The 19,103-nt window shown below is 40.7% G+C and overlaps 2 protein-coding genes across 12 annotated transcripts in view; one reads left to right on the top strand and one right to left on the bottom strand.

Moving 5' to 3' along the window:
• The window catches only part of Cmss1 (cms1 ribosomal small subunit homolog), a 297,760-nt gene that overhangs the window by 267,724 nt on the left and 10,933 nt on the right, over positions 1–19,103 (bottom strand). The gene's annotated exons all lie outside the window — the stretch shown is intronic.
• Filip1l (filamin A interacting protein 1-like) overlaps positions 1–19,103 on the top strand; it is a 239,441-nt gene that overhangs the window by 212,311 nt on the left and 8,027 nt on the right. For 3 of the 4 annotated variants that reach the window (XM_087576328.1, XM_087576330.1, XM_087576331.1), the window contains one exon: positions 1,854–4,623. In XM_087576328.1, the coding sequence (XP_087432454.1) occupies positions 1,854–4,623 (2,770 nt within the window). 4 annotated transcript variants of the gene reach the window in all.

The raw sequence follows: 19,103 nt of genomic DNA, 5'->3' as shown, positions 1-19,103 counted from the left end.
CCATGTTTCTCAGGCTTCCAGGTGTCTCAAGCAGGGAGAGGCATGAAGTCGCTTGCCAAGACCACAGATGAGGTCACCAGCAACCACACCCCAGCATCCTGCCCAGTAGCTTCTGAATTTTACATGTCAGCCTTTTGTCAAGTTCTCAAAAGGACAAACTAAAACGAGATCCTATCACCCAAAAAGCTTAAGAATGCTTACCTTATGTGGTTATTTTAAACATGTTTTTTTCCTTTCTTGTGTAATATAATTACAAAAAGAACTGACTAGGATCTCATAAAGAAGTCTTTCTTCTCCAGACTGCCCTAAATTCGTTTCCTTTAAAAATTTTTTCTTAGATTCTTAATTTTACAAGTGTTCTGGAACAAGGATAAAAGGGAACAAGGATAAAAGACAACAGATTGACTAACAAATAGAGAAGATTGATTAAGCCAGGCATGGTAAAGTACTATAATCCTAAGTGAGGCACAAAGGACCACATGTTCAAGGCCAGCCTCAGCAGAACTACAAGTTAGAAGCCAGCCTAAGCTGCACAGGGAGTCCCCATTTGAACAAAAGATGGATGGATGGACGGGCAGGCTTAAATAGGCTTATTGTCATAGTATGAACTCTGCAGGCTTGATTAGAAAGCACATATTTTCATTTTCAAGTTGTTAGTCCTTTTACTTTTCAGTAATTCCATTCTATTTTAGCTTCTGCACCATACCGCAGAGTTGCAATTACAACTCTATAGTTAGCCCATTCCCAGTATAATTAAAAGACTCACAAGTTTAAAACTGTACTATCACTACAGAGGTCCAAGTGCATGGGAAAGGCCATATATTCTGCATGGAAATGTCTTCCTGTTATGATGGATAATTTTAAATGAAGAAAAATAGCGTTAGAGTCATTTAAGAGAGATTCACTATGTTCCTACTAATAGGGTTTCGTCATTTCTAGCACTGAAATTTTTTTTTTATCAGAAAGCTCTTTATTGTCAAGCTCCTTGCCCTTGGACATGTTAGGAGCATCCTAACTCAGTTGCTTCTTAGTTCCCCTCTTACATGGCAATCAGTAGACAGATAAGATACATGAAGTGGTTCTCAGCATACTATCTTGTTAGTGCAAAACAACATGTGAACTAGCAAACCAACATTTGAATTCACAGATCTGTGCTGTCTATAACTTCCATAACCTCTAAACAAGTTGAATAAAATGCTATCTTAACTAATAACCAAGGAGTTAAACAGTAACTAGTAATATATATCTTACCTAATAACCAAGGAGTTAAACAGTAACTAGTAATATAGCATAAAGGTAATGGTTCAAGCAAGCCACTTAATACAGGGCAAGAATTAGCAATTTATAAAGCACCATAGCAACAGTTATCAAATGTTTACCAAATGCCAGGACTGAGATAGTGTTAGATGAATTGCCTCCTTTTCACAAAAAGCCCCTGAGATAATTTGAGGTGAGGAAATGGAGAACTATGAAGGTTAATTAGCTGCTCAGGGCAGGTGTAGTTTCAAAGCCAAGTCTAACCGAAATCTCAAGTCTGTACCTCCCTTTACAGCTTTCAGGTTGGAATTTCCAGTGGTTATGCTACACAATTTAGAACAAATACTCTTGCCTATACTCTTCTAACACTAACGATGAATTTCAACTGTTACTAATCAATATTAGACAAATTTTAAAAGATACCTTAGCAAGGTATCTGGTGTTTTTTATTTTTTGTTTTTTTAATAAGAATTTTCCTCCCTCAAATTCAGAAACTCTCTGGATGTTATCTATGAACTAATGCGATTACTTTACACGGCAAAATTGATTATGAAGTCCTAAAGCACCAACTGCAATCTGTGCTCTTGTATTTTCAGATTAAAGAAACTAATTGACCAAGAAACTGAGTCCCAGGAAAAGAAGGAGCAAGAAAAGGAGAAGAGGATCAGGGCCCTGAAAGAGGAGCTGACCAAGCTGAAGTCTTTTGCTTTGATGGTTGTGGATGAACAACAACGGCTTACAGCTCAACTCGCCCTTCAAAGACAGAAAATCCAAGATCTGGCCACAAGTGCAAAGGAAACACAGGGTAAACTAGCCATTGCTGAAGCCAGAGCTCAGGAAGAAGAGCAGAAGGCAGCTAGGCTAGAAAAAGAACTGCAAACACAGACCACAGAGTTTCAGCAAAACCAAGACAAAATTATGGCAAAGCTCACCAACGAGGACAGTCAAAACCGCCAACTCCGACAGAAGCTGGCAGCACTCAGCCGGCAAATTGATGAGTTAGAAGAGACCAACAGGTCTTTACGAAAAGCCGAGGAAGAGCTGCAAGATATAAAAGAAAAAATAAACAAGGGAGAATATGGAGACTCTGGTATCATGGATGAAGTGGATGAGCTCAGGAAGCGCGTGCTGGATATGGAGGGGAAAGATGAGGAGCTCATAAAAATGGAGGAGCAGTGCAGAGACCTCAATAAGAGGCTTGAGAAAGAGACAGTACAGAGTAAAGACTTCAAACTAGAGGTTGACAAACTTAGTATAAGGATCACGGCTCTGGAAAAATTAGAAGATGCTTTAGACAAAAGCAAACAAGAATGCTACTCTCTGAAATGCAATTTAGAGAAAGAAAAGATGACCACAAAGCAGTTGTCTGAAGAGCTGGAGAGTTTAAATGCCAGAATCAAAGAACTAGAAGCCATCGAAAGTCGGCTGGAAAAGACAGAAATCACACTAAAGGATGACTTAACTAAACTGAAAACATTAACTGTAATGCTTGTAGATGAACGAAAAACAATGAGTGAAAAATTAAAGCAAACAGAAGATAAGTTACAAACCACCGCCTCTCAGCTCCAAGCGGAGCAAAATAAAGTGACAACAGTGACTGAGAAGTTAATTGAGGAAACCAAGAGAGCACTCAAGTCCAAAAGTGATGCAGAAGAGAAGATGTACAGTGTAACAAAGGAAAGAGATGACCTCAGAAATAAACTCAAAGCAGAAGAAGAGAAAGGACACGATCTCTTGTCAAAAGTTACTGTACTGAAAAACAGGCTTCAGTCACTGGAAGCAATTGAGAAAGATTTCGTAAAAAACAAATTAAACCAAGACTCCAGTAAGTCCACAGCAGCATTACACCAAGAAAACAATAAGATCAAGGAGCTCTCTCAAGAAGTGGAAAAGCTAAAACTGAAGCTAAAGGATATGAAAGCCATTGAGGATGACCTCATGAAAACAGAGGATGAGTATGAGACCTTAGAACGGAGGTATGCTAACGAGAGAGACAAGGCTCAGTTTCTGTCTCAAGAGCTGGAACATGCTAAAATGGAACTTGCCAAGTACAAGTTAGCGGAAAAGACAGAGTCCAGCCATGAGCAGTGGCTTTTCAGGAGGCTCCAGGAAGAAGAAGCGAAATCAGGCCACCTGTCAAGAGAAGTGGACGCATTAAAGGAGAAAATTCACGAGTACATGGCAACAGAGGACCTCATTTGTCACCTCCAGGGAGACCACTCTGTTCTGCAAAAGAAACTAAACCAACAAGAAAACAGGAACAAAGATTTGGGAAGAGAGATTGAAAACCTCACTAAAGAGTTAGAAAGGTATCGGCATTTTAGTAAGAGCCTCCGGCCTAGTCCCAATGGAAGAAGAATCTGTGACCCACAAGTATTTTCTAAAGAAGTTCAAACGGAAGCAGCAGACAGTGAGCCTCCAGACTACAAGAGCCTCATTCCTCTGGAGAGACCAGTAATCAACGGTCAGTTGTATGAGGAGAAGGAGGACCAGGATGACGACCCTAACGAGGAGGAGGCCGTGCTGTCCTTCAGATGCAGCCCATCTACTTCTCTTCCTATGAACAGGAAACTGTGGATTCCTTGGATGAAATCCAAGGAGGGCCATCCTCAGAATGGAAAAATACAAACTAGGTCCAATGGCAACTTTGTACAACCTGGAGATCTAGTTCTAAGTCACACACCTGGGCAGCCACTTCACATAAAGGTTACTCCGGACCACACGCAAAATACGGCCACTCTTGAGATCACAAGTCCAACCACAGAGAGTCCTCACTCCTACACCAGCACAGCAGTGATACCAAACTGTGGCACCCCAAAGCAAAGGATCACCATTCTCCAAAATGCCTCTATCACACCAGTTAAGTCCAAAAGCTCTACAGAAAGCCTTATGAACTTAGAGCAAAGCATGCCCCCGGTTACCATGGCAACCTTTGCCAGAGCACAGACCCCAGAGTCCTGTGGTTCTGTGACCCCAGAACGGACAATGTCACCTATTCAGGTTTTGGCTATGACTGGTTCACCTAGTTCTCCTGAGCAAGGCTGCTCTCCAGAGCCGATAGAGATCAGTGCCAAGCATGCAATTTTCAGAGTCTCACCAGACCGGCAGTCATCATGGCAGTTTCAACGTTCAAACAGTAACAGTTCAAGTGTGATAACTACTGAGGATAATAAAATCCACATTCACTTAGGAAGTCCTTACATGCAAGCTGTGGCTGGCCCCGTGAGACCTGCCAGCCCTTCACTGCAGGATAACAGAACTCAAGGCTTAACTAATGGGGCACTAAACAAAACAACCAATAAAGTCACCAGCAGTATTACTATCACACCAACAGCCACACCTCTTCCTCGACAATCACAAATTACAGTAAGTAATATATATAACTGACCACCCTCACCCTCATCTAGTTCATACTGATATTCTTGCAAGGAACTCAGTCCCTTTTTAATCACCCCTCCAAAGCCCTTAAAAGAATGACTAAACCTGTACTTTGGGAAGATGGTGCATGGACTGTCCAAGAGTATCTGGAACTAACTATGTGTTGCCTGCATAGTCATATCGAGTGTGCACTTACTGTATATCTCCTTATTTACATACCTGTATGGAAAATATTTAGTCTGCACTTGTATAAATACATCTTTATGTATTTCATTTTCCATAACTCACTTTAATTTGACTGCAGCTTGTCGTGGTGAATCACTTAACATTATAAAACAGTAAATAGTTTGTTACTTTTGCCACTGCTTGCTGAATTTTCATTTGACCATTTTGTGTTATATATCTGCATGTACAATATCATTTTATTTCCTGTTTAAAAGATCCAATACTTCTTCCTAAAGAATAAGCAGGACCTATTTGTCATATAGTCCTAGTCACATATTATAGGAGGGGAAAATGGTTCAAATAAAAATTTAATCTCCACAACTTCAAAATGAAGGGAAATAACTATGGCAAACTTAATGCCGTTCTTGATATGAACCTTAATATTTTTAGAACCCAAAAGAGAGTTATGAAGCCAGAAAATGTTTTCAGATAGCAGGATAAAATAATATTAAATAATTTGCTATTAGTGAGCACACAAATAGACTAATGGCAAAAATTAAAAGCTTTGACATGTGACAGGAAGCCAGAAAGCACATTTGGAAATACAAGTTCCCTTGCCTATTAAGGGGTGATTACGTTTCTCCAGCAGACTGAAATCCCCATAAAGCATATATTACATCTAAATCTGGAATCAGCCACTATGACATAAACTTCTGGACACTCAGCTTCAAAACAAAAGTATCATTCTTGTTCTGTGTTATTTTGTTCCCAAAATTACTTAATGTGGGTACTGATCTCTTACCCTTCTTGTGAGTAAGGCTACAATCAGAAGCACACAATTTATATTTCTGAAAGAATTCTCAAGAAGCAAATAAAAACTGCAGATAGTTAGGAACACAAGCTAAAAGACCTTTTTAAAAATAACCGTGCAGCGCAGCAGCAGAGGTACTGAGTGACTGATTTCTTCTGTGATCGTTATGCCATTCATAGGGTACATGAAAAAATCTCGGCCAAAGCTTCCTAGAGATCGACACCAAACTCTTCGTAGCCCCCGAGCACGCTGCACAGCTTTTAAAGGAACATTTTAAATTACACATCGAGTCCCCAAGTCACATTCTAAAAGGATGACTTTGGAACAGCTAATTCGCCATTTTCCCTTTTTCATTCCCATTCCACACGCTTAACTGTTAAAATTTAGTGTAGCCAGTTTTTATTGCCAGTTATTGTTTTAAATACAGTTCGTCATCATCAACATCCAGGCAAACTGTGAAGACTTTTCAAAAGTAAAAGGTATCTTCCTTTCCCCTGTAAAATCAATTTTATGATAGCGGAGTAAGGATTTGTTGACAGAAACACTTCCATGGTGATGAACTGCAAGACCAAGACTGTGGGCTTGCATCGTGATTAAATAAATGTGGACAAAAGCTGAGGCAGATGATGAAGGAGAAAGCTTCTGTTTAAACACATTTATCTTGAGGTTGGGAATCGGCAGAGACCCAACTGTATTACAAAATACATGATGGTCTAAATGTTTTCAAAGTTATTTTTAAGTTGTTAGGATAGAACTCTGAAAGGAACCACACAGCTCAGTGCAGTCCTCTCAAAGTCGACAATGAAAAAGGGATCCTTTTAGAGTCACTAAACCAGAGATGGCACATGTGATATTTGAATGGTACCAACCAACTAATCACAAAATTATGAATGGGAACTAGAAGAATTCGAGAACCTTCCTCACTTTGTTACATCAGAGCACAGACTGAAAACATATTCTCATAGCAACGGGGAAACAAGCAGAGCGAATGAGCTGAGGGATTCTTACCACCCAGCTTCCACCTGGATGTCCTAAGCACGCTGGGGAGGGGCGTCCACTCTTGGCCTACAGTAACTAGGAAGAGTTTGGAAGCACGAGCTGTCCATCAGCCCAACTAGTTGGTGAGGCTTCTAGCTTTTTTATTTTTGAGATCTATAGAATTCTTTGTAGTAAGGTTTTAGAAAGCTCTATCTATGTGCTCTGCTGTGACAAGGTAGAAATCATCATTTTATGACCTCTTGCAGACCTCAATTATAACCAGGCTTCCTGGAGAGTTAATCTCTATTAACTGCAATTCGAAGAGACTCTAAGGATTATCTCTCATTTACAAGAGTTCAATAATTAACATATAAACATCAAAATGAATTTGGAAGCTTCTCATTACTAAAGCATACACAGTTTATTACAAGTGTCACTACTATCTAAAGTCAAAGGATTCTTTTTCGATAAAATTAAACATAAATATAGATTCCTGGCTTTAATTTTAACTTCCTTATAAACTGTACGTATGTGTGACAGGCATACATTTGCGTGCATGTGGAGAGGGAAGGAGGGAGGAAGCGAGAGTGTGTGAGATTACAGAATTTCCCTCAAAGGCAGAAGGACGAAGGAAGTGATGCTGGGAAATCTTCAAAAGAAATATGTGGAGGAGATGTGCTATCCATGAATGGCTGGCTAAAGATTGTTTTTGTAACTTTTATTGTTATTTTCTTAAGTGTGTGTACGTATGCATGTCTCTGTATGGATAAGTGCTTGTGGTGCTCAGAACTCCTGAGGCATCTCCTCAGCCCCAAGAGGATATGAAAAGCTCCTACTTCCTTTCATTGGTCAGAGTCCCTGTTTCAAAGCCAAATTTCATTTATTCAGTCCCACTGATTTCGTTAGCTTTCTAAGCTGTAGAATTGGCCACATACTTAAATATCCTAGCAAGTTCTGTTTGTCATTTAAAAGGTGTAGCAAAGTCTTAAGTTAAAACAAAACAAAACAAAACAAACAAAACAAAACAAATACATATGGCTCAATGGTTAAGAACACCAACTGCTCTTCCAGAGGTCCTGAGTTCAATTCTCAGCAACCACATGTAACATGTGTAACAGGATCGGATGCCCTCTTCTGGTGGGTCTGAAGACAGCAACAGTGTACTCATACATAAAATAAGTAAACACATCTTTAGAAAACGTTTCCATGGTGAGGCAACGGCAAGTAATGGCAAGCTGAATACACAGAACAGAGGGTGACACAGCTTTAACACCAGCCGTCAGCAGACTGAGGCAGGAGGAGCCCCAGGCCAGCCAGGGCTACATGACAAAGGCCTGTCTCAATCAAACAAACACACCTAACGAAACATAAAAGCAAGTAAAGGCGAAACCTTTCCCAAGATGATGTCACTGCTCTTAATGGTAAAAATACCATTACCATCTTTACTAAAAGGGTATCACATTATAAGGAATGCATCTTTACATATTCAAAAGGACTTCTAATAAGGAACCTGAAGTGTTTCCGATTTCAGATTTGATTTTTTTTCCTTAAGGATATGCAGACACACATACATGTAAGACAGCTTGGAGATGGAGCCAAAGTCAAAACATTAACTCCTTTATACTTCATGAACACCTTTTATATACTGAACCTAAAGATAATTTTTACACACTATTTTAAGATAATTTTATGCATAAAATGAACTTGTATAGTATGAAGGGTTTGTTTACTTGTAGTGTTACGAGTGCTCTTTATTTTGGAGTATTTCAGGTTTCAAGTTTTCCAACTAGAGATGTTTCAACCTATGCCTGTGCAAAATGATGATAGGACTATATAAATTCTAATAGGAAGGTTCCCCACAATTCTATTCTGAAATGCCGAGGCATGAGGTTTGTGAGATCCTAAAAGGGTACTTTTGTATTATTAATTTACATCCCAAACACTGCTCCCCATCCCTCCCTCCTTGAGTCCCTCCCCGTATCCCCTTACATCAAGTCTCTGACAGATTAGGTTCATCCTCTTCCACTGAGGCCAGCCTGGGCAGCCATGAAGACTAAGCTGCCTGTCAGCTACAGAAGTACATATGGGGTGGGAGTAGAGGGACCCTTGCTCCAGCCTGTATATGTGCTTTAGTTGGTGGCTAAGACTCTGAGAGCTCCCAGGGGTCTAGGTTTGTTGGCTCTGCAGGTCTTCCTGTGGGGCTCCCATCTATTTCTAGGCCTTCAATCCTTCCCTCATCTCTTCGGACGTATGGCTGACCTCTGTCTAATGTTTGGATGTGGGTATCTGCATCTGTTTCAGTCCCTGCTGGGTAGAGCCTCTCAGAGGACAGTCATGCTAGGCTCCTGTCTGCAAGCATAACAGAGTATCATTAATAGTGTCAGGGACTGGTGCTTGCCCAGGGGATAGGTTTCAAGTTGGGGCAGTTATTGGTTGGCTTCTCCTTTGGCCTCTGCTCCATCCCTGCATTTCTTTCAAATGGGACAAATTCTGGGTCGAACGAAAATTTTGTGGGTGGGTTTGTATCCCTAACCTGCCACTGGGGGTTCTGCCTGGCTACAGGAGGAGGCCTCTTCAGGTTCTATATCCCCACTGTTAAGCATCCTGACAAAGATCACCAGCATTGCCTTCTGGGAACCTCCCCTATCCAAGCTCTCAGGGACTTTTTAAAGATTTTCCCTTCCCACCAGCCCACTGGCAGATTTTCATTCATTCTCCTGACCCTCTGGACTTCTCTCACCAACCTGATCCAGCCTCCCATTCCCCTCTCCCTCCTCTCTACCCCCAGCGCCCTCCTGCCTCTGCCTCCTATAACTATTTTGTTTCCCTCTAGAAGGGTATTTTTATTTTCAAACCCTTATAATCCTTATTATTTCTCTAAATAACTCTAAATTGCAAACATTTTATAGCTTCTTTCATACTGACTGACTATGTTTGTTCCAGTTACATTAATTTCTGTTATTTCTATCTTATGTTCTAAAAATGTCATTTTTTATTTTGAAATGCCAAGAGAAAATATAATTGGACAAAACACATATAGCAAAAATAGAGGACTGAAACATGCCTTTCTTTTCTTCTCTCCCCCTGTGGCGTTAGTGGTGGCGGAGGTCCCCTCTAAACACAAGGCGCATTCTACCACCTTAGTGCCCTCCTAACCACAGCAACCTTCTTATGACCTGTATATAACAAAGTCAAATCCCAGACATCCTTATGAGCGTCTCCTAATGTTAACACTGTTTTCCACCCCCGCCCCCACCCCAAAATGGTACCAAATTTGGATTTCTAAAACGAAGAATCTATCCTAAGCTACATTCTAATAAATCCTCTGCTTGGTTTGCAGCCTGAAGTTGAAATTTCACAGCTATAGAAATGTGTGTGCTGCTACTGGCAAGTGCTCCCCTACTCTCAGACTATCTTATATCTGTCCCAGGAAGTAAGACTATTTTGCCGTCTAGAGCCTGTAATGAAACACGAGGTTTATTATTTATTAGGTGGAAATGTTCCCAGTTTCATAACTAGTAAAGTATAGATAATTAAATGGCCCGACACCAATAAGCTCCATTTCTTCCCCAAATCCCAAGTTTATCCCTATACTTCCTGGGTCCAGAACACACACTTGAGAGTGCAGTCTGAAAAAACAAAACCTAGCAAACACAAGGCAGACAAGTGACTTGCCATAAAGTTCCCAAAACAAAACTTCTGTTAATTTGATTTTTATTTAGATTAAACACCAAACCCTTTCCTTTCTAAGGTACCCTTCAAACTATCAAAGCTAAGAAGTACCTTTGTGTGGTCAAATACGTCAGAGAAGCAGGTATCCTAAAGAGTCCTCAGAGTCCAACTGAGAGAACTGTGTAACACCTGAGTACTGTAATAACTTGATAATGAATTAACACTGTTGGTATGGCAGTACTTACAAATCTGTTGACATTTCATCAGACAGCAGGCTTTACACGCAAAATGCTATCATAAGAACGTACTCCTGGCTAACTCTGGGCATCAATCAGCCATCTCAAGGAAATTCTCTTTACTCACAGCCTCTTTTTAAAATTTCTGTTCAAATTATTACTCAAATTGAAAGGTGAAGCATGGAAGACGTCTTAGCAAATGATTCTGCATGATTACCTCTGAGGAGTCATCTGAAATAACCCTGGTCATAGTCCTGCAGACTGTGTGTCTTGCTTGCTTGTTGACACAGGATTTCACGTCTGGCCTAAAACACACTCTATTAATAGCTGAGGATGACCTTGAACTGATCTTGCCTCTACTCTTAAGTACTGAGGTTACTGTTATGTGCCACCACACCTAGACTGTTTTGCTATGTTTTTTATACAGGCTAGTCATGTTTAAGTAAAAACAGAAATGGACGAACATAGGCCTTAAAGACTCGCAAAGTCTTCTACATTCTCTGAATAGGTGCAGATGGGTTTACTAACAGACAAGTTACTCATATGACTCAGTAACACACAATGCCTTTGCATATGGTATCTCTTCTTCCAAGCACTGCATGGATACAAGTGATCTTAACCCACTGATCATGACAAATAAACATGCAGTGTGGATCCTAGTCAACACTGCATGTAAGGCTTATCCCCTGATAACCTACTAAGGAAATGGAACAAGAATGAGTACCACACAGCACTCACGAGTAGAAAATTATATAATACTTCTAATAAACCGGAAATGGAAGGGGACTACAGTGGACTAACAGGCTTCGTAAAGCATGAGTAAGTGGAACAACTAGGAAGAGGGTAGTCCAGAGGCACTCAATGGAAGACCAAATTCTACCTCATGCCTTTGTCAATTAGTGGTAAGGGCCTTGGACAAGTCTTTTAACTTTTGTGAAAAAGAGATTAAGATTTTAAAATCACGTGTGGCTCTAAGTTCTAAAACTAGATGAATTATCTGAGAGTTGTCATATTTCTATAACCTTTTAAAATGCTATTAGGAATAATGTTGATATATAGACAGTCTACTGGACAACTATTTTCCTTCAGAAAACTGACTTCTTTCATTGGCACATGAGGCCTAGTAGACAGCGACCTCTGCACATCTGTTTCCTTCCCTAAGAGTCTATGACTTTCCTTTACCCTTCATTATATAAGCCCCAAGTCTCCAAATGAAGCAGTGTTTGACCTCAGGACTGATGACTGCATGAGTCCAATAATTCTCTGCTGAGGACAATTGCGAGGGTTGTTCTTTGCCATCACAGGATGTTTAGGACCCTCTGGCTTTTACTCATTAGATGTCACATGAAACCAATATTTCTAGTCATAGCTAAATGACTATGGGGACCAAAGCTGCCCCTCACTAGAAGCTATTAACATTCGAAAGACGAAACAACTCTGTAAGTCAGCTCTATTGTAGACACAGCTCCAGAGAAGGAACCGACATTAAGCACTTCAGGTACTGGAGGGCTGGGGCTAAGGAACAGGTGGAACATGTCCAGGGATGAGGAGGTGAGGTGGCCCAGGGATGTTCCTAGGAGATGCTCACTTGGCAGACATGGAGCACACGGGCAAGATGACATCCACTGTTCAAGTACAACAAGTAGTGCAGGCCGAGAAGGTTCTCAGGAAGGGAACAGACCAGTCAGACTGTGAGACTTGAATACAGTAACAGGAAGTGCTCTGTGTCTCCACAGAAGGCTTCTAGCCAATCAAGCCATGTAATGGGGGAGTGGAGGGGAACTGAGAGGAAATGAGTCCATTTCCTTTGGTAACAGCCCTAATGGTGGTGGTGGGTGATTCTGTCAATCTTAGAGATAAACTAGAACAGATTTTCTTGGTTTTTCATTAGTATGTGACAAAACTGACATAGTGAAGACATGAAGACATGCCTTTTACTGTCCCATTTGCTTTCCATGGCAACACAATGTGAAACTACTTAATGCAAGGGGAGGCAGTATAAACTGTATTCTACTACTTATGGTGACAGACACAGTTGCCTAACATGACCTTGATGTCCCACCCCAGATATATACTATTTCATCCAACACCCTGTAAACACAGGAAGGGCTCCCTCACCGCTGTTCTATGTGAATAATACAATTTTCATCAGTTGAAACAATCTACCCTGAGAGGCCTAGCCCAGAGTCCATTTCTTATAAAACATTCAAGGACTGCTACTGGCAATAGTGATTTACTTTTCCCTCCAACTTTTCCTAAGTCCTAAAGCTACTGTTAGGCCAATAGCCAGTGAGTGTGAAAAGTCAAGACCCACACAAATAGCAGGTGTGGGAGGACTGCATGTTCTATGGGGCAGAGAAAGACCACGTGACCTCTCATGTTATCATCATCTAGAGATGGTCCTCAGAGAACACAGGGCTGTCTCAGTGTCCATCCTACCCTAAAGCATGATTCTGCAAGCAAAGTACACAAATGCCAAGCATGAAGAATGAGGTTTGGCTGGGTCATCAATAGGTGTAGAGAATTAACATACTTACTACATAAGCTTCAAATATAGCAAGGAAAAGAGTGAACACATCCATGGGAGAAGAATCACAACCACAAACACTGGAATTTAGAAGTAGGTGGCTGTTTCCAGACTTCCTTGGAAATAGAAATGACTATTAAGGTTCAAGGTCTCATCCAAAAAGACAAGCCTCATAGACTTAGTCCACACTTAATGCCTTTGCAGGAGCCTAGAAGTTATTCCTAGTTTGTATTCCCTAAATTAGGAAATCTACTTTTCAAACAGTGTCAAAACTGATGCTGCCATTAAAAAAACAACAAAAAAACAAAAAACCTGTCTACTTTCCCAGCTCAGAGAAAATGCTATGGTTCAATTCTATCAGCATTAAATTCTGTTTCTAATTTGGCCTCCCGTGCCCCTCATAACAATTAACAGCCCCTTTCCACATAACCACCCTCCGAACAACTCGAAATAATTCCGTAAGAATTCCTTTCTATTGGTGGGTTTTCTCTCTTTTTAAAGACGGAGGAGGGAAGAAAACAAGCAAGTTACTTCCTTTTCTGTTTTGTCTTTTGATGACGTTTTTGCCTAAATATATTGTATCAGATATTTTTGTCACCTAGGAACAACAAACAAGCAAGCAAACAAACAAACAAGTTTTAGGTCAAAGGGATGTCATCTAAAGACTGCGACACATCCAGGCCATGACCCTCCTTTAGGGGGTAATGGAGGAAGTCACTGCAGGGTAGCAATCATGCTGAGGACTTCTCTCATGGCACGTTCATAAGCAGTCCGTGTACTTCACATAAAGTTCTTCTGTGAGTATTAGAATAATAAATTTACTCCATAAACTTTGGAAAATGTGAATGCTTCTGTGACTGCTGATTTTAGCTTCAAAGAAAGCAATGAGAACCTGGGGAAACAATGGACAGTTACTTATGGATTTGTTTGTTTGTTTGTTTGTTTTTGTTTTACCTTCATGTGAAACCTATCAACCATGGCCACATTCCAGGCTTTTCTCAGACTGCCAATGAGGAAGGAAATCTGCTTCGAGGCAAACATCCTGTCGTCACTGCATACTTTAGTGCCAAGAAATGGCAGATCTTCCCAGACTCCAAGTTTATGGAATCTGTCTACTTGGTCCAGACACAATGGCGGGGGTGGCCAGAAAGGTCACTGGCAGAGAGGGCAGGATTTCCTTTCCTGCAGGCCAATCAGTGTGTGGATAACGGTTCAATCACAGCACATTATTCAAGTAATGAGAAGAATGCTTTTTTAAGGTCTTGTCAGGACTGACTATCAATAAAGTTGTATAGACTTGTAGAAAAGATTCAGATACAAATAGGGCTCCTCAAAAATTCATTTCTAATTCTAGGAAAGTGATGCAGAAGTACTTACAGTAGAAAGGAGGGAACAAAGAGTGTGGTGAGAAATTATGAATCTTGCCTACACATTTGAATGATGATTTCTCTACCAGGGTTTTCTATTAAAATCTCCAAAACTTCAGTGCTCACAGCTACACACACACACACACACACACACACACACACACACTTGTTAAGAACCAGGCCCCACACTATTCAATTTCAAATGTTGCTCACAGGAAGCGCTGAGCTAAGTTGCCATGGCTAACAACACACCTGGACTTTACAAACCACAGGGCACAAATGCTTTAGGAAAGGGTGTAAAGAATAGGGAATGCCTTCACGTGAGGCTAGGAAAGGTCCACAGTAACAAGATAAAGTGGCATTGTAAAGAAAGAACATGTACAAAGAATCATTTCTCTGGGCCTAAGGTGGTAAGAAATAAAACTCAGTTATGGTCACTAATTATCCAGTTTCCATTAACTCCCATTTAAAAACATTACCTCCAACAAATAAGGGTAGATTTGAGTACAACAAGAGGATAAATCAGGGAAAGACAAAAAAATGGAGCGAAGATATTATGGGATTATGGCCAAGAAATAAGTACTTTTTGAACAGAAATAAGAAAAAAGACAAAGATAATAACAACTTTAACAACTAATGCGTATCTGGTACTTTGGCTGTATAAGGGCATACCCTACGTTATATCTTTATTCCCCAAAGAAGCCTTGCAAGTAAATCCCCATCTGAAGATTACAGTTAATTTAAGTTTCTACTACTGTGGTAAAACACAATGACCAAAAGCAACTTGGGTAGGAAATGATTTATTTCAGCTTACAACTGTATCACTGAGAGAAGTCACAGAAGGAACTCAGAGCAGGATCCCAAAGGCAGAAACTGAATGAAGTAGAGGCCACAGATGAAAGCTACTTGCTGGTTTGCTCTCCCTCATGACTGGCTCTGGCTGCTTTCTTATACACCTGCCCAGGGCCTGGCAGCTCTCACATCAATCATTAACCTAGAAAACGCCCTGCAGACTTATCCATAGGCATTCTGAACGGAGGCGTTTGTCTCAATTGTGGTTCCTCTTCTCCAATAACTCCAGCCTGTGTGAACTGGACAACAACAACACAAGCCAGGACATGAGGACTGCATGGGTCAAATGCTCAGGGACGAAAGAGAAGTTGGTACCAAAACTAGAGTACAGAATCAAGTCTGTTTGGCTCAATGACTTGGGCTCTATAACAAAACCAAAGCTTTTAAACGATGTGAAACTCAGATCAAGTAAAAAAGTATTGAAAGTTAATATAAGGAGTGCAAATAAGGAAATTCAAAAGGAAACGGGAAACAAAAGGGTATCAAAAAGAAAAAAGAAGGAGCTGGAGGGATAGCCTAGTGGTTAAGAGCACTCGCAAAGACCCAGATTTGCTTGCCAGCACCCACAAAGTGGTTCACAACCTCAGAATTCTAGCTCCTGAGGATGATGCCTTCTTTTTACTCCTGAGTAAACCACAAGCACACATATACATGTACACGAAACTCTCACACATTCGAAAGAAAAAAGATAAAGGAAAAAAGAAGTTGGTAATGGAGTACACCTACGGCTTTAATCCCAGCACTGCAGACGCAAGTGATCTCTCTGAGTTTGAAACCAGCCTTGTCCACTGAGCTGGTTCCAGGCCAACCACGGCTACACAGTGGCATCTTGTCTCAAACAAAAATGAAAACATAAATAATATATAAATAAAACAGCAGAGACAAGAGGAAAAGCAAATGAACAGGATAAACATGAAGATAGCTAGTTAAGGTTCGTATAGTTTATTTTACTACCATAGTTCTAAATGTAATGCTGTGTTTGGCACAAAGTGTGAGCAATTCGGTTAGGAGAGATTTGAAAACTATATTTCAATGCTTATTCTTGGAATACCCCTTGTGCCCACATGTAATTACCACAAAGAGGGACTGGGAGTGACTAGGTCCAACCAAAACCCACATTACATTATGGAACAAAGGTACCAATTTACCCCTCACCTCAGAAACCTAACAAGTCTTTCAGTATAAAGCACAGTGCTGGGGCATTGTTTAAAAACAAATGTTCTCTCATAGGAAGTCAATGGAAACGAGATAACCAAGCTATACAGTCTCCCTATGAAGGGCCCCTTGCCATATAAAACTAAAACTTTACAGGGTAAAGTTGCATTGAATAATGGAAAGTTCTAAGAAAATCAAGAGATTAAAAAAAAAAAAAAACCAGCATATGAAAATTTGGGCCATCTGCCAGATTTATTATCTGTTATTTCTAGCCTTCCTTCCACCCACAAATTAGTGGTGATTTGCCAAGCAGTATAAGACAAAAGAAATGGAGGCAGTCATTTTTCAAGGGCACTTTGTCCTGGCTCAGCGTTTCCTTCTTTTCATCACTACATCTATCAAGAATACTTAGGCACGCTCCTAACAAACACTAAAATAAAGAGAAACTTCAAGGCGCAAACAGTCACTTTGAAAACACACAGCCTTGACCAAGCATACTGAGCTGGGTTCCAGGGAGAAAGGATGCTGTGAATTCATCTTCCACCTCCTAAGGATGGTCAGACCTGAAATCTTTACAAGTGTCCTCAGTATCTACAGCTACCGGCATGATTAAGGGCCTTTTGCAGTTCCTGGAACCAAGCCCACCACCGAAGGAACACTCCCTCCTCACACAATATGCTGCCAATACATCACCAAAAAGTTCAAAGCCCTTAAACACTAATTTCCTTGAGAGAAAGAGAAACATCCCGACTCCAGCTGTCTCCACCAGCACCCCCATAGTCTGCCATGGACCGATGTCTGTTTTCTGTGAAGAAAATAAAATAGAATTCATAAGGAAAGTGGCTGGAGACTCAGACTGAACCAAACTGAAAACATCACAGGCACTTGCAGTTCTTTGGTCACTAAGACAACCGTCTCAATGATGGTGGTGAACCGGAGTCTACAGAGTGCTACGCTTCTTTCTCAAGAAGCAGCGGATAAAACAAGCTAATTCTCTGAGAATTTAATGAATTTACTTCATAAATATACTTTTCTATTGCTTTCTAAACAGAACTTTTCTTCACTGAGCCAATCATCTTTCAGACTTGTTATCCAAAGAGCGCCTTTCATGCTGAGTTGAAGATTAAATACGTTTTTTAAAGAATCTTTTTTCTTCCATGAATGAACTTTCCAAGTTGCTTAATTCCCTCCCAGACATCTGCTTTCTGACGAAACCCAGGAGCCTTCGAGTAGAACAGTCCCTGTGTGGTCTTACAAGAGCCACATACATGAATCTCTCTTGCAATATGCACTCAAATTTGGAAAGAAAATTTCTTGGAGCCATTTGACGTAACATTCTATAAAAATGATCCAAGAGATGACACAGCTCCATATTTCATTTGTAGAAACCAGTCCAAGTATAAAATTCATACCGCAAGGAAGAAAAAAGAAATTATCCTCTGCTCCAACACAGTTGCAGGAATGACATTTGGCTTGCCTAATAAAACAACTAGTCTCTGCTGCCACCTAGAGGTAAAGACTGTGTAGTGAAATCAGCCAAGAGAGCCCAGCTTTTGAACATGTTAAGCTGTCATTCTTCTTCACAATACCCATCAGTGCTGCGGCTGAGCCCCCCCTCACCATGGCTGCTGTGAGGAGGGTGTTGCAGAGACCTGTGGTGCTCATGAAGTGTGCCCGCTCTCAGACAGTCATGTCCGGCTCTAACATAGTCTCTGGGCATGCCGAGTACAGTCATAAAGGATCTGAGCAGCCTGCCTAGGATGCTCGGGACCCTCCTGGGGCTTCCCCTGCCCTGGCAGGTCCGCGTGCCCAGTGAAGTGAGACATTTATATCCATAGTAGCTTCAGCTACAGCAGTTGTTCTCTCAGAGTGGCAGGCTACCCTTACCTGCATCAGAACCAATTACCCTTGAGAATTTATTAAAAATGTGGATTCTTACATATGGCTACAGGACAACTTAAATGACCTCTCACCAAGGACTCTGGGCACTAAATTACAGAAAATGTCTGTAATTCTTGACAAAGTTATGGGGCTTCACAGAAACCTATTCTGGAAAAGGTGAAACAGATTTCAACTGAGGCTTCTATTGTCCATGGTTAGACGTTAGGGATGACATTCATAGAAATGTCCTTATCACTGAGAATTTCTCTTTTTCATGTCTTAACAGTTTAGTATAGCATCTTTTAACTGTGTGCATTTACAAAGTGTTGAGAATGACCAAGAACATGACTAATACCACTAACCTGAGTGGACCACAAATATCACAGACGCATGTCCACCTGCAGCAGTGATTCCCAACCTGTGGGGCTCGATTCCCTCAGGTGTAGAGCAACCCTTTCACGGGGGTCGCCTAAGGCCATCTGCATATCAGATGTTTACATTATGACCCACAAGAGTAGCAAAGTCCCACTTATGAAGTAGCAGCAGAAATAACTTTATGTTTGGGGGTCATGAAAACACGACTATTAACTATATTAAGAGAAGGCAGCACTAGGAAGGCTGAGAAACACTGATCGATAGGTTGTGCATCCCTAACCTAAGTCTAATGTTTTTACTGCCATAATAATGTCTTAATTCCACACAGACCTCATGTGACACGTTGTGGTCATTACACAGTTACACTGAAAATAATGTATAAAATTATATTCATTCTATTGTTTATAAATTATATATGTGAAACATATATGGCTTTTGCAGTTAGATGT

The sequence above is a fragment of the Rattus norvegicus genome, chromosome 11 (assembly GCF_021556685.1).
Source record: "Rattus norvegicus strain SHRSP/BbbUtx chromosome 11, alternate assembly SHRSP_T2T, whole genome shotgun sequence".
Lineage (NCBI taxonomy): Eukaryota > Metazoa > Chordata > Mammalia > Rodentia > Muridae > Rattus > Rattus norvegicus.
This window is presented reverse-complemented; position numbering and strand designations above follow the sequence as displayed.